Consider the following 23901-nt stretch of genomic DNA (forward strand, 5'->3'; position numbering starts at 1 on the left):
AGAAACATTCCCATCCATGCTTGATCCTACAATATATAATATAAACCAGCATTCTTTCTTTCCTACAAGCCAGGGCATTGATCGTTCATTAAATGCCATCCCAGGGGTGGCTAAATTCATGCAAAAGTGGTGTGCACACACTTCTACATGAACAGCATTATCTAAATCCGAATTACGCTGATGTACTACAGATCTAAGTTGGTGCACTGTACAAGTATATTATATACCAGAACACCCTCCTACTGTCTCTCTAAGTTCTCCCTACTTACCACTTAGATTGTAAGCTCTTCGGGGCAGGGACTCCTTTTCCTATTGTTACGAGTCATGTCTGAAGTGCTTATTCCCACATTGTATTATAATATTGCCACGTGTATTACTGCAGTGAAGCACCATGTACCTGGATGGTCCTATATAAAGCTATACATACCTACAGATATAGATATCTGCGAGGTAAACTGCTCTATATAGTTACCAACCCAGGTGCCACGGATGTGAGAATGTGCATCAATTAGGAAAGAGATCCAGCACTCTTGGGACTTTTCATTCAAGAAATATTTAAATGTGGCGATCAACACATTACATTTCTTGAATCAAAGTCCCAAGAGTGCTGAATTTCTTTGTTTATTATATACACACAGACACACACAGACAATGCCTGGGGCACACAACCATAAGAGGAAAAAATACTTTGCTTCTCATGGGGTGCACGCAGAGAGGCCAGGATCGCCATCCAACCTCAAGTAACATATGTAGGAAAAAGGAGTCCGCAGCACTCGCCTAAATGATAATCAAAGATACATTTATTTAATCCATCTGGCAAACCATGTATATTTTATACATTGTTTGCCAGATGGAATAAATAAATGTATCTTTGATTGTCATCAGGTGAGTGCTGCGGACTCCTTTTTCATTCATACACACACATATATATACATATTAGAACAATGATTCTACAAAGTAACTTCTACCAGCTGGTAATGCCATAAGTAGTTACTGCTGCACTGAGCAATCTCTAAACAGCTGTCTGTTATATTTTACTGCCACCTTTCAAGTTTTGTGGTTTATGATTACGACAAACCCATTTCAAAAGGAATTCATTCTTTGGTTGGAAGCTGAATTAGATTTGGTTAAACAGCAATTAGGAGCACTTAGGGGCTGTTGGCAGCTGGGCTAAAGGTCAGCCGGCCTCACATGAAAGCACAAGTGAGATACTAGACTTCGAGGGGGGTGATGGGGGGAGATACTCACCAAATTAAACTTAGCAGGCTCTTCAAAACCATGGATCCTTTAGCAGACACCTTCGAGCAAGGGAGGCCAACTCAAGTCCCAAGACCACCAACAGGTCAGGTATAAAGGATATCACTGCTTCAGCACAGGTGGCTCAATCAAAGACTGAGCCCACCTGTACTGACACAGATATATCCTTAAAAACCTGACCTGTTGGTGGCCCTTGAGGACTGGAGTTGCTCACCCCTGCCTTAGAGTAAGAAACACAAATAAAAGCGTGTGCCTTCCAGTAAGTACTTTGTATAATCAAAGTCCGGGTCAAAAGCTGTGGGACAAGGCGTCACTGCTTTGATATTACAATACCATATCAATAGCGCCCAATCGTAGCCCTGCACAGCAACAGGCCGGGCAGAGAGTAGGAGATGTTCATATTACAATGTGCAAGGGGAGGGGGGGGGCGCAGCGGGAGGGGAGCTTATTCGAGCCATTTTACTACCAAATCACATTACAAAACATATATATGTACCTGCAATAGTTGTAAAAATCTATACATCCTTTCGGCTAACCGAAGGATTGGCAGTAATGGCAAAGCAATGAAATAGGCTAGTGGTCTCCACCAACTACGCTAACTGGGTTCAGGAGAAAAGAACCATATGGATTTAGAGTTTGTGGATGGGGAAGCCAATTTAAAATAGTTTATATTCTATTTGACATTGAGGGGATATAGGGCTGACCTATGTAATGTATCACCCATTTCTTGGCTGGAAAAAGGAAAGGGAGTTTCCTATAAACATCTATTTCGGCTGAGGCATGGGTATTACAGATGGCGCTCATATGTCCAGCTGGGAAAATAAGGGCGTGAAAGCAAAATCATAGAATACGAGAAGAAAAAAAAATGAAAGAGAAAACATCTGTATCAGCGCATATTTTCATCCACAGTGCCCTACCCTCAGCCACAAACTAAAATACCCACGCACCACAATGGCCATTGGCTAATCGTGATGGAACAGCAGTAATGCATTAAAACGAAATCCATACAAAACACAAAACTCTGGTAACAAAGGTAAACCTGCTCACCATCGAACTTGCTGTATCTGGAAGCAAAAATATTGTGCATATTATTACAGGGTTCCGTAACTGCCGTCTTGAAGTCATGTTTGCTCTGCTGGCTATATTTCTCTTCCATGGCCTGACTGCAGCATGTGTTGGCTTGCGAACATACCTTTAAATGGTCACCTGGAGAGAGAACGACAAAGACACCACACGTTAGATTGGACAGCAAAAGCAATGGAAGGGTTTTCCCAAGTAGAACAACAAATGCAAATACTGTACCACTTAGAACAGGAACTTTTCAGTGTCACGTTTTCACATATAAATACATTTCATACACTCAGAGGGGGAGGGGGGAGAAATTAGTTGTGCTAACCACCTCTTGTTGTTGTGTTGTATAAAAAAGTGGTTTCCAACCTTTTTTTGGTTAAGGAAGCCTATGTGAAATTCTGAGGAACCCCCAACCCTCTCTAATAGCGCGTCCGAGATCAGATGCATTGTAAGGAACCCCAACCCTCTCTAATAGCGCGTCTGAGATCAGATGCATTGTAAGGAACCCCAACCCTCTCTAATAGCGCGTCTGAGATCAGATGCATTGTAAATTCTTCTGTATACAACAAGCGACAGAAGCCCAATGCTACATCCAATATAACAAAAATACACAGTAAAATACGTATATATTCTCTTGAAAAAGGGTCATTTAGTTTAACTAGTTTAGTTTTGGCTTTGGCCAAAGCATTGCACGCCTGTGAGCAACAACAAAGCAGACCCAGTTCGCAGGTCCTAACACTACCAGATAAAATACTAATATACCTCTATTAGGATTAAAATTCTCAATTACCTCTATTAGGAGGGAGAAAGACCACATTGGATCTATATCCAGCAAAATGAAAGGAACCTGCTGACTTGGGTTGTGGGGAGGGGCGGGCTTAAAACCTGGGAAGGAGGAGCCACTAACCTCCAACAGCTGAACCAGCTGAAAATAAGTTAAACAACACACAGAACCCCAGCAAGCTCCCCCCGGGAACCCCCACAAATTATATAAGTATACAAGTGCCAAAAAGAAGAGCTATTGAGCATGGCAAATGTAAACAAGCGACAAAGAAGCCCAATGCTACATCCAATATGACAAAAATACACAGTAAAATACTTATATATTCTCGTTCGGGATGCCCAGGGAAGCCAAGGCTTCCGAGGCACCCTGGTTGAAAACCACTGGTATAGGAGCATGGTGATTTTCTATTAGGACAAGACAGAAATCATTACTGAGATGTGGATAGTGCTATATAAATTAAGATATACATATATACACATTACCGAGACAAGCATGTGGACAGTAAATACAAATACCACGCGTGGTGCATCTGCAAGTCCCAGACAGGTCTTCAACCCTGTCTTTCCCCATTATCTCTTGGCAAACAGCGCTTCCACTGCAGCCAGGGATTCTGGGTAATGACATGCAGATGAGCAGTGTGTCACTACTACTTATCCATTTTAACACGTCCTTTCAGTACTCAAGTGTCCACCTAACATGCATCCATTTCATTTGGCTACTGTCAGTTTCCCGGTGCCGTATCCACACTGAAGGGTACGTTATTGTCGGCACAGCCTATTTCTAAAACCTTACATGCATCGCTATCTCACATGGTTTTTCAGAACCTTAAGAAAACCCAAGCAGCTTGCCGACTAAACATCTAATCTAATTATTTTCAACTCAATTTGCGATTAAATGGTCGGACCTGTTGCAGTAGAAAAGGTTGAATCACCAAAGAATCATTAGCGACAGAATAGGCCAGGGGTGGCCACCTCCAGGCCCACCAACACATCAGGTTTGAAGAAGGATGTCCCTGCTTCAGCACAGGTGGCACAATAAGTGGCCAAGTCTTCAACTGAGCCACCTGTGCTGAAGCAGGGATATCCTTAACACCTGGCCGGTTGGTGGCCCTTGACGACTGGAGTTGGCCACCCCTGGAATAGGGTATGTGATCATTTTCACGAGAAACTGACGCCTGGAAGTGGACTGCAGAAGCTGCTCAGTTTGATTCAGATCTCCTGAGCCAGGGCAAAGGTTCATTCAATAAAAGACAGCAAGCACATTTTTCCACCGTGTCTCTTGGTTAGGGGGCAAATTCACAAATCCTTGCTCAGCTGTTCAACGCCATGAAAGGATCACTTGTGCTCATAATTGCCAGATTTATTTTACAGTACCTAGCATGCAGCAGCCAAGCAAATTATTAATTTTCAACTCCATTTGAGTTATTGTCCCGATCTTATTAAATGTGTAATATTCACCACCTATTTTAGCTCTCTTCATTAGACTAAGCTCCTTCCTGTTGTCTCAGTTTGTGGTAACATGTACGTTACTTTTGTTAAACAATGTTATTATCCTTCCCACATTGTATAGCGCTGCAGAATAGATTCGCCCAATACAAATACAAAAGATACATTGACATTGTTTTCCTGATGCAACGGTTCCCCAACTCCAGTCCTCTGAAGCCCCCAACAGGCCAGGTTTTAAAAGATATCGCTTGTTTCAGCACATGTGGTTCAATCAGTGGATCAGTCATATTGATTGAACCACCTGTGCTGAAGCAGGGACATACCTAAAACCTTGGCTGCTGGGGTTTTCAAGGACTGGAGTGGGGAACACTGTTCTGGAGCAAAGTGAAATGTCATCCATATATTCTCCTCCCTGACCACTGATCACCACGTGTAACAGGCAGGACATTCCACATGAATCTTTTTTCCATCAAGCAACGATACAGCCATGAGCTGGAGAAAGTTGAAACTATTAAAGCAGCAGTTGAAGCCGTTTATTTTTTTAATATATTTATTTTTTTATTCAAAATGTGCATCGATACAATCTACACACTGACGAGTGATTGGCAATTTAGCTAAAATCGATCCGTTCTCATGTGATCGATCGACAAAGCTTTGGCTCGGGGTTCACTAAATGCATCTTGGGTAATCCTCTGCTGCACTGACAGCCAAAGTTCTGTGAGGAAGATCATGTGACCAGGCAGGCACTAGATTCAATTGGTTTACTGCTAGAGAGGGCAGGGCTCAAAAAGGTGATGCGGTTTCAGAAGGGGAAGGGGGTGTGACTTTGTAAATGGTTACTATAGGAACAAAAATGCTGGTTATGTTACAAAACATTAAAAATCTCTTTAAAATTGTTTTTTTTTTTTAAATTCTACAAGTATTCTCATAGTACAGAACTGATTTGTAATTTAAAAAAACACGTAGGATATTGCTTGAACTGCAGCTTTAAAGTGAAGTTGGAGGGAGGCAGTAGAAAGTTTATTAACACAAGGACAACCGAGTATTTACATAAATTGATAATAACTAAACAGACACCTCACTTAAATTCTGGCTACAAGGTTACAATATTGTTTTTAACGGTACGGTTTTGATAGTGTACAATGATTCGGGCGTGCTCAAATCCCGTCCTTAACCCTCCAACAGGTCAGGTTTTCAGGATATCCCTGGTTCAGCACCGGTGGCTCAATCAGTCCCTGCTTCATTCAGCTGAACCTGGGATATCCTGAAAACCTGACCTGTTGGAGGAGAGTTTGAGGACTGGAGTTGAGCACCCCTGCAATGACCAAAACAGCACTCCTTTAATTAGAATAAAAACATTAGAATTTACAATGCATCGTATCACAGAGTTGCTATTAGGGATCATTGGGGGATCCTCAGAATTTCACTTAGGGTTCCTTAACCAAAAAATGAGCTGGAAAGCACTGCTAGAAGGATTACAGGATGTTTGGCTAAAAATTACACACCCCAGACATACTTATTAGGCAGAGATACATAGATCAATTTGTAACAAGATAGGTTAGTCAGGGTCTCCTTTAAGTAAATATTTAGGTATATGTCATACAGTAATTACTATCAAAATGTGGTTCCCATTGTAACCAGTCAGCTTAAAGTACATCTCGTTCTGCACAGCATGAATCGGATGCAACTCAGAAGTAATTAAAAAAGATGAAGTCTGGGTAAATGGTCATCTAAATATGTCACTAGCATATACTGTAGTGTGTAAAATCGTAATTCCTGCACTAGAGAAGACTGGCTGCATTGTACGGTCAATAAAATGAGGCATAATACAATGTTACAATTGTAAAATGTCGGACCCCAAAATAATTTCCTCCGTATATCCTATAACAAAGCCACAGGTATCAGTGAGTATGATGGGTTTTTTATGTTTATGTAAAGTTTTGGAATAAAATACATTTTAAAAGAAAATCATCGAGGAGATAGAAGTGTAGATAAATATTCAAGTAAAAAGGTACCATAAAGAACATTATAGAAACAAGATAAGGGATTAGAATTAAACAAAAACTTCAGTGAGAAAGAAAGTGGTCTTTATTTAGAAACACACATTTTGCCAGACAACCCCATTTAAACATTTTAGAGCAGTCACGGGTCTGTGGAACTGAAGGTTTGCAGCATCATGATGCATGATACACACACACATAACCCTGCTTTTCACCATTATCCCCAGCATACATTGCTCCCACTGCAAGGGATTCTGGGAAATGACATGCAAATGAGCAAACCATGTGTCACCTTTTGCCTGGAATATCCATTCACATGGAGCCCATTTAAGCAGATGCATCTCCGTTCACACAGCTTTTAAGCCCAGCATGGGACTAGCAAAGCAAGTACCAAAAAAAATAAAATTATATATAATTTTTTTTTTTTTTTCTTCATTATTTGATGTATTTTTTCATATAAATGAACGGGCGGCTTATTCAGGAAACAGCAATAGAAGATGCCCAGAATTAGAGTATGGGGTGGAGAGCTTCAGTCCAAGTTACAATAACAAATGCTAAAGAGGCATCAAAATCTCACACACTGTGCAGCGATGGTTTTATTTTGTTTAACATTCGTCGTGCGCTGCCGAAAACAGCGCTGCCTTACTAACAACAAACGCAATTTGTCTACATGAATGGGATCTCGTTGCAAGTCTTGTTCAGCTGACATATGACGCTGTGGCCCGTGAATCAGCGTACACCCGATCTCACAGCTGTGCGATTGTGTAAAAGCTGGGGACCTGCTAGCCAATGAGATGCTGCTTAGGCCAACTCCGACAAACCGCTTTCTATTACAACTGCAGCTCCACCGGTCTAAAATTCCCACTGGGCGTTAAAGGCAATTACAAATAATAACTGAACAGTCCCGGTTTGTATCTGACAAAGTAACCCGAGTCTTTGGGAAAAACCAAATGTGCTGGATAGTAACCCGAGAGAGAGTATGTGATCGGCTGTATTGAGAAATACTCGCTTGCAATGGGACAGCCAAAAGAAGAATACATTTAAAATCTCCAGACAGATTATTTTCAAAGCGCTGTAATAATAAAACCTACTCAACAAGTGGGATGTAGGTTTTGGCTGAGCCGGTTGCTTTACAAAGTGAGATGTCAGCTGGACTTCACCAGTTACACCCTCGTCTTAATGCTGCCTCATCCAGATTTTGTTAATAAAAAGGAGCCAACACAAACATTTTAGAAAGAATATCTTCCCCAGTAAGCATTAAGACAGGCCATTATAACGAAGAGTCGCACGGTGAGCGCACACACCTTCCCCCGCTTCCCCCCCCCCCCCCCCAACACAGACAAAAAAAACCTTTTACAGGACTAGTTCGTAATGAAAGGAATAACATTATACAAAAGGGTGGAAGCACGCATTTATATTAACCTATTAAGAAGTTAGAAGGAAAAGACCCAACAGAGTATATCCTTGTATATGGAAAACCTGGTTTGAGAGCCTTGTATACCTCGTTGTATGGCTGGGTAAAGTACTTTCTGCTCAGCATTGAACAAAAGAAGAATTGCGCATGCGTGCGTGATTCTTATGTTGGTCAGACACTGGATTGATTGATTGTATTGTACATGTGAACTGTCCACACCAAAAGACCAAACTGTACATTAAACATCGTATCAGGGGTTCCACAGAAGTATTGGAACTATTGGTAGATAAAGCTTGGCCCCCTGCAGACGCACTTACCAGAATGCCCTCCTGTCTCTGTATGTTCTCCCTACCTACCAATTAGATTGTAAGCTCCTCGGGGCAGGGACTCCTCTTCCTAAATGTTACTTCTATGTCTGAAGCACTTATTCCCATGACCTGTTATATTATTTGTTATTTCTATGATTACCACATGTATTACTAAAGAGAAGCAAGCGCTATGTACATTAATGGCGCTATATAAATAAAGACATACAATAGCGAGAAATCAGCACAGCATCACGCTCTAACATGAGGGGAGTTTAGGCGCATTTGAGAGAGTTGCATTTCTCTATATTTTGGTAGTAGCTATTTAGAGACCTTTCTTCCATTAAGGGACCAATATCTCTATTCAAGCTATTAATGCAATTTGCGGCCATAACATCCAGACATGGTCTGTGAATAAAAAAACAAAGTTAATGTAAATAGTACCAATTATCTTGTATTCATAACAGCCCACGGATATCTGCTTAACTACAAGTAACCTTCATATTTTAGTACTGCTGCTTAAAAACTAAAATTACATTTTAGCTTGCCATTCCTTCCATTTTATACCAAATAAAGCTGTACACACAGTCTGCCTGCTCATTCAGATAACACGTCAGGATTTCCTCACATTACAAAGCAGTGACAAACAACATCCAAAATGGGCTGAAGATTCTACAGCAAAATGGGCATCAAACAGGGGGAACTCAACCAGTCCTCAAGCCCCCACTCCCGGGTCAGGTTTTCAGGATATCCCTGCATCAGCACAGGTGGCTCAATCAGATTGAGCCACCTGTGATGAATCTGGGATAATCATGAAAACCTGACCTGTTGGGGGGGGGGGGGGAGCTTGAGGATTGGAGTTGAGCACCCCTGGCTTAGACAAATAGCCAAAATAACAAAATATTTTTAGTAACCAACAGCCTTGCTTTAATGCATCTGCCAACAGAATGGGCAATTAAACGTTCCAATGCTGGAGAACCAAAACACATTTGGCATGTTCAGGTCTGGAGGGAATATTTTTTAATAAACACTGTCTTACTCACCAGTCATTTAGTCAAATACAATGCACAGTGATTGTTTGTGTTAGAAATTTAATTAAATGTAATAGGAAACAGATTAAAATGTGTGGGGGGGGGGGGGGGGTTGGGGGACTGGGTTATGACAATAGTGCTTTCATTGTAGAACATTTAATTTATTAAAGTCTGAACTTGATCAATGCCGGCTAATTTCATGTTTTTCTGGAAGCCCAGTCACGTCCTCCCTTTATTAAGACCGACATGTCAAAAAGTACTTTTTATGCTTTCTAAGCACAAATAATGCCTGCTGAGGTTTTTACAGAGGAACCAAAGAAATTAACTATGACAGAAATTCATTTACTATTTCTTTTTCAAGGAAAATCGACAAATAGGACTTTTTAAAAATATATATCTTTACTCCCTATAGTCCTTTCTAGTGGATGGGCAATTGGACAGTCATATAGATGCTTATTTGCTTTTGAATTGGCCTTTTTCCCCATGCTAATCATTTACTTTACGGTCAAACAACCCAGCAGTAGTTTAAATCGTGTAAACTTACAATTTAATTTCAAGACATTCTTTATATCTCTGTCCAACTTGGTACAATTTTGCAAATCGCTGCAGCATTCTTATGTCATTTAGAAATAATAATTCCCTTGACCCAGGGGTGTTTTGTATTGTATTGTATGTCTTTATTTATATAGCGCCATTAATGTACATAGCGCTTCACAGCAGTAATACATGTGGTAATCCAATAAATAACAGATAATATAAATAACAGATCATGGGAATAAGTGCTTTAGACATTAAGGAAGAGGAGTCCCTGCTCCGAGGAGCTTACAGTCTAATTTGTGGGTGTTTAACAATGCCTGCAATGTAACAACTTTGTTACCATATTTGTAGAACAGTGAATGGTCACTTGAGTAGGGGAGAGAGTTTAGATGAGGGCCACAGGTCATCTCTTAGGCCCGTATCGCACAGCTGCCAATCCATCCACAATCTAGCCTATTACATTAACTTAGTTGGACAAGTGTACCTTCACCCAAAAGATACACAGGTGCCGACAAGGCAAAGCAATTTGATGTTGTATCTTAGCACAGAAAGCAATTTACACAGATCTGTCCACAACCCATCAAAGGTGAGGGGGCCCTCTTCAGATGACAGGAGTCTTGAGCCGACCACCAAAGTTGGACTTTCAACAGGTCTAATTGAAGGCCGTTAAGCTCATTTTAGTGCAAACGAGACCTAATATTTAGAAGCCTGCAACCGTAAGTGTAAAGAAATGTTGGTTAAAGACGCCTGCCAATTAGTAAGCAGATTTTTTAGCCCCAAAACACACTGAACTCAAATTCTGCATTATTTGGGGAAAATGGAAATGTTATCAGACACAATTTCATTGCACCTGCTACACAACGAGAACACAGAGGGGAAACGGTCACGATTTAAGAGTAATGTGTAAAATGAAAACACTGCTGGAAAGTGGCAGAATATTTGCGAACTCTCTAATATCCATCATCAGCTACGTTACTATCATAACCCCATACAATCCAACACGCTCAGCATGATTACATCTGGAACAATGTTATTTTTTAATAAAAAAAGATGGTCAGAAGTTCAGTTTATTCTCTGCGTTTTGGAAGAACACCAAATGCTGACATTACAATATTGTAATTTTCCTTTGAAGGTGCACTCAACGGACAAAAGGTTCAACATGAACATTTGCCAATACCCAAGAAATATTTCGCTCGCTATGCCGTGCGCTCCTTGAAGACGCCCAAATTGTACATTGAGAATAATTCACAATGTCAGCAACAACCGGTGCAGCTTTTGACAAAAAAAAAAAAATCTTCAATTGCTAGTAATTGTGAAACGCTCTTGATACTGGCACATAAGACCATTTTTAATAAATGCTACATTGTGGGGATCTGAAGGACTCCATTCCAGAAGAACATATAAAGTCAAGCACAAAGTTCCGGAACACTGACCCGGCTGGAATGTACACGTGTTTCAACCACCACTGTATGCCACCAAGACAGCACCCATAATTAGTCCAACCTCCATTCTGGAGAGCACAGAGGTTACTCGGATTACCACCACTTGGTTGCCAGAAATGTCAGTAAGCACTTTGCTCTGTAAAGAAAGTTGTGCTTTTTAGTCCACAAAGGATAACAAACATCTGGACTACCCTGGCAAACTATGGGGAAGACAGGCAGGGGCACCATTAATTTAAGTGAGAGACATTCATTTGCCTGCAGTGTCAGACAACAGCCCCAGTACTGGGAGCCACCATTACTCAGACTGCGTGCCATCCCGCTGTCCACACATCGCTCTGGCTTGTCTTGTTTATGGATATCACAAGACTAGAAAAGCATCCATCTCTAGCCAGAAAGAGGTAGGACCGTTGTTTTCATTTTCCTAAACCATCTGTCCATCATGTATGCTTTTCGATGTCTCAGTCACAAGATTGTTTATCAGCAGCTGGATTCCTGGGAACATACCAATGTCCATCAAACCGTTGCCTCCAGCCCAAATAAAATACTGGAAATGTTGTACTCATGAACCGAAACATTTTTACATGGAGGAAAAAAAAAAAAGGTGGGGGGGAGAACTCTGTTGGTATTAAAGGGGTCTGGTAATTGGTGATCCCAGGATCTTGGATGGTGATCCCAGGATCTTGCACAGTATATAAACTAGGTAATGTTTACTTTGGCTATAATATATAATAATCCCAAGAAAAATACCAACACAAAACCAAAGGAAATATTCGGAAGATCTGTACATGGACATTGCGTGGTTGGTTTTCTGGTGATGATTTTAGCGAGTTAGCACATGGTTGGCCAAAGTTAGCAAAGAGTCAATGCACCTTTAATCGATGGGGGCCTGCTTCATAACAGTCTCTGTGTGGCGACCTTCATAAACTCGTATCTTCCCGAGCCAAGATCAGATGTCAACATTTGCCGTCCCATGGAGATAGCCATGTGACCTTCCAACGCTTGCATCTCGCCTATTTACTTTCACGATGACAATGCGGTCATCGACAAAGCACACTTCCAACTTAAACTGGTGCAAATACACAACGCGGGTTTAAACATGAGGTTACAGAGAGTGAATACAAATAAAACCCTTCTGATTATCCATTAAAACAGGGGAACTCAACTACAGTCTTCAAGCTCCCCCCACCAGCCAGTTATCAGGATTTCCCAGCTTCACCACAGGTGGCTCAATCGGAAATGGAGCATTTGATTGAGCAACCTGTGCTGAAGCTGGGGTATCCTGAAAACCGGACTTGTTGGGGGTGGAGGCGCTTAAGGACTGGAGTTCAGCACCGCTGCATAATGCGTGTAATATAGTGCGCGCGCATGCGATACCGTGCGCATCAATTATAATTGGCTGTGTTAGCCAGACGTTTCTATAGTAGGGACGGCCATGAGCGGTGGCGTGGCAGACCAGGGAAAGTACAGGAGAATGGAATTTTCGCGGCGCTGTGAACCAATCATAGCGCGGCCAAGCGCTGTGACGTCTAAGCCACGCCCCCTAGCCATGCGCATTACCGCTTACCCTCTACACATGAAACGCCCGCGCCACGTGCACGCCCAACGCCGCGCGCCCTATATTACAAGCCTTAGAAGGTGCAGTGCCTCTTGTGCTGGAGTTGCAGTATGCGATTGTGCTTACGCTGCAATTCCCATGTATGCGGTTACCGGCGACCGTAACAATCGAACCGTGATCGGCAAAAGCAGGTTGCCAACTCTCAGTGAAAGGAAGAGTGATCCCTTTTACAGGCATACCCCGCATTAACGTACGCAATGGGACCAGAGCATGTATGTAAAGCGAAAATGTACTTAAAGTGAAGCACTACCTTTTCCCACTTATCGATGCTTGTACTGTACTGCAATAGTTATATACGTGCATAACTGATGTAAATAACGCATTTGTAACAGGCTCTATAGTCTCCCCGCTTGCGCACAGCTTCGGTACAGGTAGGGAGCCGGTATTGCTGTTCAGGACGTGCTGACAGGCGCATGCGTGAGCTGGCGTTTGCCTATTGGGCGATATGTACTTACTCGCGAGTGTACTTAAAGTGAGTGTACTTAAAGCGGGGTATGCCTGTATTTTAACTCTGAACCCCCCAGACACATTCCTTCTTAAAGCCTTTGCAGCTGCAGGCGTATCTTGCAGGGAATGGGTTAACACCTTTGCTATCTGTTTGTTTAGCCATCCCTCCCCCCCCCCCCCCCCCCTAAGAAAGGTCAGGAATTGTGCACCTGAGGCATTTAACTCAGGTTTCCTGTTTGTACTGAATCATCCCACAAACGCACAACTTCCAGATACCATCTCACCCAGGGGCGGCCAACTCCATCCCTCAAGGGCCAACAACAGGTCAGGTTTTCAGGACATCCCTGCTTCCGCACAGGTGGCTCAATCAGTGGCTCAGTAGAACCAACCTGTGCTGGAGCAGGAATATCCTGAAAACATGACCTGTTGGTGGCCCTCAATGACTGGAGCTGGCCACCCCTGGCCCAACCCTTTTTACATCATCACGGTGCGCCTCACAAATCCTGGGATTTCTCTTCCAAGATGACGCTGTTTCCATGATCACCGCGTCGTGCAATATTTTGCTCCGTCTTGCAGACGGTGCAGAAACTGCCCTTACTTTCCCACTTCATTTTAATTCAATACCTCACTGCCACATACATGTTCCACTAAATCACTTTAGCACAACCTACACACAACAAAACAAGTTAAAGGTTGTGGATTCATTTGTGTTTGTGTAATATTATTTGCAGTAGAAGGGAGTCTTGTGTTACCTATGTCAGGGTGCACAGACTTCCCGCGCAGCGCCCCCACTGCCTGCTCTCCCCCTGGGTTGAGCCCCCCCCCCCCTTACCTACAATGCGGTGTCAATTGACACCCCGGGGTCATGTGGCCCCCCAACTTCAAATGTTACTATGGCGACGAGCATCAAATGACCCCGCGGCATGACGTCCATCACCGTGGAGACGTGTGAACCGAAGTCTAATGAGTTTACAGAGGCCTTGCGCTATAGAGCGCGGGGCCTCTGTAACCGCCGCACCCCCCACAAAAGTCACACGCCCCCCCCCCCCCCCCAGTTTGCGCATCCCCTGATCTGTCGCGATTACGAAAGTAGTAATATCAGACAAAAGGAGTTTGTATAAAAGGTCTGTACAACAAATTTAAGACAAATGTATTTTTTTCTGTCTTATTATTGTACATTGTATTCAAATGTGTGTTTGAAAATATCTGAAAGAGAAAAAAAATAATTATACATCTGCACATATCTATATATCCACCATTAGGCCTGGGTCCCGCTGCTTCCGACGGCGCGCGCGGCAGCGTGCGCGTCACTTACCAGACAGGAGATCCTTCCGAGCCGGCCCCAGTCCCCCCTCGCTGCGCACTGTGACGCGTCAGCCAGCAGGGGATACACGAGCATCGTGATCCCAAGCTGCGCCGCGTCACGTGGTGCGGCAGGGAGCCAATGAGGGGAGGAGGGGAGCTGTCTGGAGCGCATGGACTCGTTTGCGTGAATCGAAATATACACTGTCATCTGCGCAGCTTGGCAGCATATCCTCCCCCCCCCCCCCGCTCCCTCCCGTGCACGTTTTGCAGGCTGTGTGTGCTGGTTAGGTCGCGGCCAGCTCCGGCTGCTAGGGGGGGCGGAGGGGGTTCCGCCGGCTCCCGTCTCAAAGTGAAAGCGAGGGGTGGGGAGGGGGGTAGATGGGTTTCCAGCCTGGGCGCAGTGTGTAGGGAAGGGTCAGGCGTCAGTGCCTATTACTTTCCCCCTCCCTTCAGTGGATGGCAAGGCAGGCATCTGCCAACAGAGCTCCACGGAGCATACAGATCAGCTGCTGCCGCTTCGGCCACGCCCCCCCTCCCCCCCCGCGCCGAAAACCGGCTCCCTAAAGAGCGCATATAACGGTGAAGTGCCGTGCACGCGCCGCCTGAACGCAGTGCGGGCGTGGCTCGTGCAGCGGGGCCTTAGCCTTACAAATTATCACCACACTACAGATCACTGCAGCTGGGAATCTTTGTTGATCAGTTAATTTAAAAGTTATGGTGGGTAAAAAACTCCATCGTACAGCAAATAAAAATACCATTTGTGGGCATTTGCATGCGAGACGTGAATGTGCTCGCATGGGGCATTTTTATTTGCTGTACACCGAATGGTGGAGAGTTTGTCACTTTTTTTTTTTTTACCAACTCTCCTGGGTTTTCTGGCTCTGCACTTCTTTAACCCAGACCATGTGACTGCGTAATGCTTAAAGACCCCAACAGCAGGATAAATGAATGAATGAATAACCAGATACTTGTAGGGGGGACCCCTAAACATAAACTTGATAGAAGACAGGGACTGGGTTGCAGTCCCGGATGGTAAGCTCACTGATAAGTGACGCTGTTGTAAACAATAACACAGGAAGATTGAGCATAATAGCACCCTATAACGTACCAATTGTCTAAATAAAGTCCCGAACAGGAAAACATGTAGCAAGCGATTGACTCACTCTGAGTGCTGCACAGTCCATGCGATCCAAAGGTGAGGGGTCCCCAGGTGTGCTTCCGTCCAAGGGGTAGGCTAATAGAGAAGGAGAAAAACTGGAAGAGCACTACTGTAGGTATCAAAAAAGTAGATAGGAGGGTGCGTATCCCATAAAGAGATTATTTATTGGTCATGGAGGAACAAGGCAATGGAGGAGATCCCTACCAACATTTCACGCTTCACAGAGCGCTCTCTCAAGGTATACCCACGTTGGTAGGGCTCTCCATTGCCCTGTTTTTCCATGACCAATAAATAATCTCTTTATGGGGTACGCACCCTCCTTTCTACTTTTTTGATACCTACCGTAGTGCTCTTCCAGTTTTTCTCCTTCTCTACTTCTTTAACCCAGGCTGAGCTGAAAAGCTGCAGGCATAAGCTTATAGGGGGGTACTTGTTAAAATGGATAGGTAGTAAAGATGGACACTATGAGTGCTCATTGGCATGTCGTTTCCCAGAATCCCTGGCTGCAGTGGAAGCACCGTTTGCCAAGAGATAATGGGGAAAGACAGGGTTGCAGACCTGTCTGGAGACAAGTGAATGTGCTCACAACGTGGTATTTTCAGCGTCTGAATCACGGTAAGTTTTCTTGTTGCAGGGGCCTCATGCGATCCCCCGGAATTTCATTTTAATGCCTGGGGGAAGAGCGCGGGACCTCTGCAACCACCCGCGCCCCCCACCAGAAAAAATCTCCCGCCCCCCAGTTTGCGCACCCCTGCCTTAACCAACTCCTAATGGAATAAATATAGTGTACACCACCAATATATGTCCCATTCATTTTTGAGTCACCAGTCAGCATCTGGTGGCCATGTGGTTTGAAACTTTCATAAGTCCTAAGCTTTAGGCTCTGAGATCTCGCCACTGAGTCACCGTACTCAGAACAATTTGTTTCATCATTTGGGGAAAAAACAGTTTTAATCAAACCCTGAACGTGAGAGTTCGGGTTACTTGGCAAAACGACCGCTACATTTCACTGTATAGGAGGGGGGGGAAAAAACCTCTTGAGGGCTTATACAGCAAATACAAACTCAGTCATAATTAGATCTATTTTAGATCCTCCACTTCAGATGGATCTTTGCAGTAAAATAAACAATGACTGTTGAACTATGACGCAGAAATGTTAACATTGCACAAGTAAGTCAGATCGCAAATGTAACCCAACCTGATACATTTCAATAGGATTCAAATGCCGTTTGTGTGACGTTCCTGCTGACCAGTAACATATTACATACAGCATGCTTTTCTAACTCAGTGGTGCGCAAACTGGGGGCGGAGATTTGTTTAAGGGGGGTGGGGCGCGGGCGGTTGCCAAAGGTCCCGCGCTCCTCCCCACGGCATTTAAATGAATGGCGGGGGATCGCGTGAGGCCTCTGCAACATAAAACTTACCGGGATTCAGTCGCGTGTCCGTGGCGTTAAATGATGGAGCGGGGTCATGTGACGTCACCGGTGTCCAAATGATGCCGTGGGTCACGTGACTCGACATCACGTGACCCCCGGGGCGTCATTTGACGAGGATGTCAGGTAGGAGAGGGGGCGTGAGACCGAGGGACGCCAGGCAGGGGAGGTTTGTGGGGGGGTGTGTGGGGGGCGCAGCATCAAAAGTGTGCGCTCCCCTGTTCTAACCATCCTGCAGGAAAGTACATACTGTCTGGGCTGAAATAACGTTTGCATACCAAGACATGCCTCAAAGACAGCAGTTTCCTACGTTGCCGTTTAAGCAGCTGTACAACTTAAGAAAATAAGAGACATACCACGGGGACGATTGCAGCATAATTACAGGAGGTATGTCCCCTTCAATAAGGAGAGCCATGTACTTTCTAGCCATAGAATTCTGGGTGTTTTTTTATGGAGTTCTAAAGTTTTGCGGTTCGAACCTTCCCAGGCCAAGTAACGCAAATGTTATCATGATATTAAATGAGAAGGTCCCGCTGCTGGGGTGTTTTGCTTCGGTTTCCGGGTTCCAGATGCTTAACGACCCAGATATACTTAACGATGGGGATGGTGCAGGTCTGTAGGATACCAACCAGGGGAAAACCAAAATAGTTTAAAATATCCCACGTTACACGGGCCAATAGGAAACCGCAACGTCTTCCTATTGGCCAGCATGACAAGGATTTAAATACCAGGAAGAAATTTACAGCATCTTTACAGTTCTGGTGGAACAAGGGGGTCCCCCGGGTCCCCCAGAGACAAAATGAATGCAGTTCAGCTCCCAGGATCACATCTATCTAGAAGTTAGAGCAAGTTGTGTATTGCTTCTTTAATGTTTCACAGCATAGTTTGCAGAAGACATGCATTTAGTTTATCATAAAAGATATATATTACATTACCTTTACAATTGTATACGCCCCACCAAGCAAATAAAAATACCACTTGTGAGCACATTCACACGGGTCCACAAACCTGCCTTTCCCCATTATCGCTTATAATGCAATGCTTGCTGCAGCAAGGGATTCTGGGTGGTGACATGCAAATGAGCACTGCATCACCTTTTACTTCTTACCAATTTTAACATGGATCCCTGTAAATGTATGCCTGCTGCATTACACGTTTTTCAGCACCGCTAGTTACAAGCAAAGAGAGATCAACATTTTACAGCACCACTTTTCTTAATGTGAAGACGTTAAGAAAAGTGCAGACATTGCAGAGCTGGCTAAAAAAAAAGTGGGGGTTTTTTTGGGAAGCGCAACTATTTCAGAACATTATGCTGGAAATCCAGTGGCAGATAACGATTTATCATAGCAAAGAAGTGTATGTCCGTCTAATCCAGGCAAAGCTAGAAAGCCTGTAACGCACATATTTTTAGAAACATTTTTTGCAATTTCTATTCTAAAGGTTAATCTCGTAAAAAAAAAAAAAACTGCAATGTCCGTTACCAACGATTTATATCCTTTCGTATCTTTCTCCCTCCCCCCACCCCCCGCCCGAAACAGACATAATATAAGAAATCAGTGGACTTAGAAAAGAATGCTTTGATTTCCTGTGTTTCTCTCTCCCCCCCAAATTCTGAAATTTAAAGCATTGATCCTCCCAGAAGCGTATTATGAGCTGACCTGATATGTTACCATCATGTCCCATACGCGTGTCGTGCTTTTTTTTCTTTGAATGATTTTCTTAATCTTTAGCACAGTTTTTTTTAAACCGGGGTTCCTAGGAACCCTTGGGTTCCTCAGATATCCATAAAGGGTTCACTGCAAGTTTCAGGTTATTAGAAAATTGCAGCAAAACAGAAGAATTTACAATACATCTGATCTCAGACACACTACTAGAGGGGGTTGGGGTTCCTTACAATGCACCTGATCTCAGACACACTACTAGAGGGGGTTGGGGTTCCTTACAATGCACCTGATCTCAGACACACTATTAGAGAGGGTTGGGGTTCCTTACAATGCATCTGATCTCAGACACTATTAGAGAGGGTTGGGGTTCCTTACAATGCATCTGATCTCAGACACTATTAGAGAGGGTTGGGGTTCCTTACAATGCATCTGATCTCAGACACACTATTAGAGAGGGTTGGGGTTCCTTACAATGCATCTGATCTCAGACACTATTAGAGAGGGTTGGGGTTCCTTACAATGCATCTGATCTCAGACACTATTAGAGAGGGTTGGGGTTCCTTACAATGCATCTGATCTCAGACACTATTAGAGAGGGTTGGGGTTCCTTACAATGCATCTGATCTCAGACACTATTAGAGAGGGTTGGGGTTCCTTACAATGCATCTGATCTCAGACACTATTAGAGAGGGTTGGGGTTCCTTACAATGCATCTGATCTCAGACACTATTAGAGAGGGTTGGGGTTCCTTACAATGCATCTGATCTCAGACACTGTGTAACATCAAAGTATCACATATAAAGTGTCTGTGGAGTTAATTTTGGAGTTGAAATTGGAGGTGAAGATTACAGGAAGATCTGGACTCTGCACAACAATTTTGCAGCTGTGAGAACTTAATGCTCTGATTGTTAGTACTCTTTCTATCCTTCAATACCTGGTTAGTCTCTCCTCCTGCATGTCACTATGCCCTCCCTATTGCTTTTTCTGTTGACTGTTTACTCACTGCTTTGTAAACCCTTCTGTTCTGTCCAACTTCCCCACTCTACACCTATCCACATTTCTTCATACCTCCTCCCCTCCACCTATGCACGTGCCCATACACTGCACCCTTATTTATACACTTCTCTCCCAACAACTTGTTTACCCCTCAATAAAAAGCACCCCCACAAATCCTCTATTCACACCCTCTTATCTACTCCTTCCTGCTGCTGGGGATATCTCTCCTAATCCTGGACCCAGCCATATACACGTCTGCTCTCACCCACCTCTTCACCTACTAATGGTGTTAACCTATCTACAGAATAAACTTAAAACTCACCCCGCAAATCAAGCACCCCAATAGCTTGCACTCATAGCTACTGTCCCACACCCACAGTCACTCCTACCAACCATTGTGACCAAGCACTGCCATATACAGCACTTTTTCCCTCACCTGCTGTCACTGTGTCTCCTCAAACCTCTTAGATTGTAAGCTCTTCGGGGCAGGGATTTCCTTTCCTATTGTCTGATTTTGCTGCACTTAGTGTATTATAATTCCCTGTACTGTATTCTTTGTGAAGCGCCGAGTACACTTTTGGCGCTATATAAATAAAGATATACATACACGCTATTAGAGAGGGTTGGGGTTCCTTAGGCTGCGTCCATAGTTTACCAGTCAGCGCTCCTCCGCGCTCACGCTGTGGCTCGTCTGCACAATCAGGAGTGATTGCATGAACTAGCAGACGAGCCAGCGTGTGCGATCGGGAGGCGGGGCACTGACGTCACTGGGTCAATAGCCCGCGAAGTGCCAACGTCACGCCGCTTCGCTTTGATTGGAGGTTTTCAGCCGACAGCGCGCTCAGAAACAGTTTCTGCTGTCGGCTGGAAATTCCTGCGCCTCACCACGCCTGCGGACGCTCGCGGGAGCCCCTTCCCAAGACATCCTCATTGAGGATGACGGGGCTCATCGCGGAGCGTCCGCACGGCTCAGCACTGACTGTCCTATGGACGCAGCCTTACAATGCATCTGATCTCAGGCGCGCTATTAGAGAGGGTTGGGGTTCCTTACAATGCATCTGATCTCAGACTCGCTATTAGAGAGGGTTGGGGTTCCTTACAATGCATCTGATCTCAGGCGCGCTATTAGAGAGGGTTGGGGTTCCTTACAATGCATCTGATCTCAGACGCGGTATTAGAGAGGGTTGGAGTTCCTTACAATGCATCTGATCTCAGACGCGCTATTAGAGAGGTTTGGGGTTCCTTACAACGCATCTGATCTCAGACGCGCTATTAGAAAGGGTTGGGGTTCCTCAGAATTTCACTATATAATTCTAGGTTTCCTTTTAAAAAAAAAACACGTACCGTGCTCTAGGGGGAACGTAATTTAAATCTTAAACAGCGTTGAAAAAGGCAGGAACAGATCTCTTAACCTTTCCAACTTAGAAATAACCTCCATGTTTATGCACAGTGATCCAAGGTGGCAACCAAGCCAATGTGACAAATGTATATTTGTTTTACATACCACTTGGTACCAAACACTTTGATATGCGAGGTCATCCGTCCAAGCACTCGGGTAAGTGAAAAGTGTAGGTGTCCCTTTTACATTTAGCCTGGCCAGGGAGCCACCCAGGAATTTCACACCCTTAACTAAAAAATGTGCCGCTTGCTATCAAAGTATATATATACAACTCCCACACTGCCACTAGCCCATCCACCCAGCTCCCGTGTGGGCCATAGAAGTGTACTGGTGTGTTTATGGGGCGGAGATGGGGAGTACTGGATGGCCCAGCAGATGTGCACTGAAAACAGTGGAGTAACCAGAGGGAGCCAGTGATGTGCAAAATGACGTCCCACCTCTCACACCTGGAGTGTTTCCACTCTGATTTAGGAGCGGAATGGGGGAAGCTTAACAAAAAGTTAGACATTTCCAAGACTGTGTATAGACAGACACTGATGAATACCGTAATGTACATTTTTCTGAAAAGAAGTCTTTTTGACAAATGAAATGCTTTAAATATGTTGCATTTTGAACTGGTTTCATGTGGCCATATAACTAGGATTTTAAAAACCAATGTGGTTTGAGAAATCTATACGCCTTTCCTGGGGAAACACCTAAAAACACGTCGTTTGCCTGTAAAGTTTGATTTATTTTGGCATTCCCAGCCGTTTAACACTAGTTAATTCTCTTCGCTAAGTGGCAGCTTTAAAAAAAAAACGACCATAGGAATTGTACATTCCTGCATATTAAAAATAGATTCGCTTTTCTATTTTATGCTGGAAACGTACCAGACGCCTGCTGATGAGATTACACGCGCACAGAAATATTGTCAGATCTCGTTTAACATTCAGAAAGAAATTCCAAAGAAGCACTGACCAAGAGATGTCCTTTTCAGATCACCGTCCCTGAATAAAATGCTCGCAGCAAAAAGGAAGTTCTAATTACTTTGTGAAGCAGAGCAGAGAAATGATAGGAGATCCAAGCAGACTTTTATTAGCTATGACAAGGAAATGCTTTTATTCTCTCATGTGCACTCAAAATCCGCCTTCTAAAAAGGTCCAGGTCAAACGAAGCCTGACCTTTAGAATTGTACAAAACCCTCTGGTCAGAAAGGCTAATATAAACATTTAAGGAAACAATTACTTGCTTGGCGGACACAGGATAAAGAAGGGAAATAAATATTTTATATATTTACCAAGGCAAGGAAGGAATGCTCAACAATATTCCAGCAACCCTCCAGGGAACCTGGAATAACAGATTATTGAAAGCAAGAGGTCTTGACAATCATTGGATTTGTAATCCTTCCTCAATATGCTGGGCAGCAGTCTGCTCGTGGAATTTTTCCAAAACTTCCCAGACACAGGAAAGAATGCAGGGGTGCTTAACTCCATCCTCAAGCCGCCCCGCCTCCCCCCCAAACAGGTCAGGTTTTCAGGATATCCCAGCTCCAGTACAGGTGGCTCAACTGATTAAGTCACCTGTGCTGAAGCAGGGATATCTGGAAAACCTGGCCTGTTGGGGGGGTTGGCCTGTTTTGGGGTGCTGAGGACTGGTGTGGAGCACCCCTGCTTTACAGCATACTGGACAGGGGGCATAACTTTTCAGAATGAGGAGAAAAGCACCTTTAGGCATGTTTGTATTTATACAGGCATACCCCGCATTAACGTACGCAATGGGACCGGAGCATGTATGTAAAGTGAAAATGTACTTAAAGTGAAACACTACCTTTTCCCCACTTATCGATGCATGTACTGTACTGCAATCATCATATACGTGCATAACTGATGTAAATAACACGTGTACCAGGCTCTATAGTCTCCCCGCTTGCGCACAGCTTCAGTACAGGTAGGGAGCCGGTATTGCTGTTCAGGACGTGCTGACAGGCGCATGCGCGAGCTGCTGTTTGCCTATTAAACGAGATGTACTTACTCGCGAGTGTACTTAAAGTGACTGTCCTTAAACCGGGGTATGCCTGTATATAGTTATCATCCATGTATACAGCGCTTCACAGCCATAATACACGTGATACAAGAAGAGAATACAATGGGAAGAAGTGCTTCAGACATAAAACATAACAAAAAGGTAAAGTGCCTGCCCCGAAGAGCTTACAATTTAACTGGCAAGTGGGGAGCAGCTAGTGACAAACTCATGTTTGATTACAATAGTGGCCCGCCTTCCATAAACAGACTTACCACCCATCTTGAAAACCATAGGCTTAATCTCAGCAGGCAATGATTTCCTCTGTTGCTTTGACCAGCAGACACTGGATGCGTGTTACATTGCCAAGATTACAGTTTGTGGTCTGAATGTCATGTAGAAAAATTGAGGTTTTAGCGGATGCAAACACTGCATCGCTTTCTGCTGCAGCCCATAGAAAGCAATCTCTACCTTTCTAGGTTTCATTAAGAATCTACAGGCATACCCCGCATTAACGTACACAATGGGACTGGAGCATGTATGTAAAGCGAAAATGTACTTAAAGTGAAGCACTGCCTGTTTCCCATTTATCGATGCTG

At 43.9% G+C, this 23901-nt stretch overlaps 1 protein-coding gene across 1 annotated transcript in view; it reads right to left on the reverse strand.

Moving 5' to 3' along the window:
- GPC4 (glypican 4) overlaps window positions 1-23901 on the reverse strand; it is a 90877-nt gene that overhangs the window by 37198 nt on the left and 29778 nt on the right. The window contains exon 2 of the mRNA XM_075573173.1: window positions 2305-2463. Coding sequence (XP_075429288.1) covers window positions 2305-2463 — 159 coding nt within the window. The remainder of the gene's footprint in view (window positions 1-2304; window positions 2464-23901) is intronic.

The sequence above is a fragment of the Ascaphus truei genome, chromosome 16 (genome assembly GCF_040206685.1).
Source record: "Ascaphus truei isolate aAscTru1 chromosome 16, aAscTru1.hap1, whole genome shotgun sequence".
Lineage (NCBI taxonomy): Eukaryota > Metazoa > Chordata > Amphibia > Anura > Ascaphidae > Ascaphus > Ascaphus truei.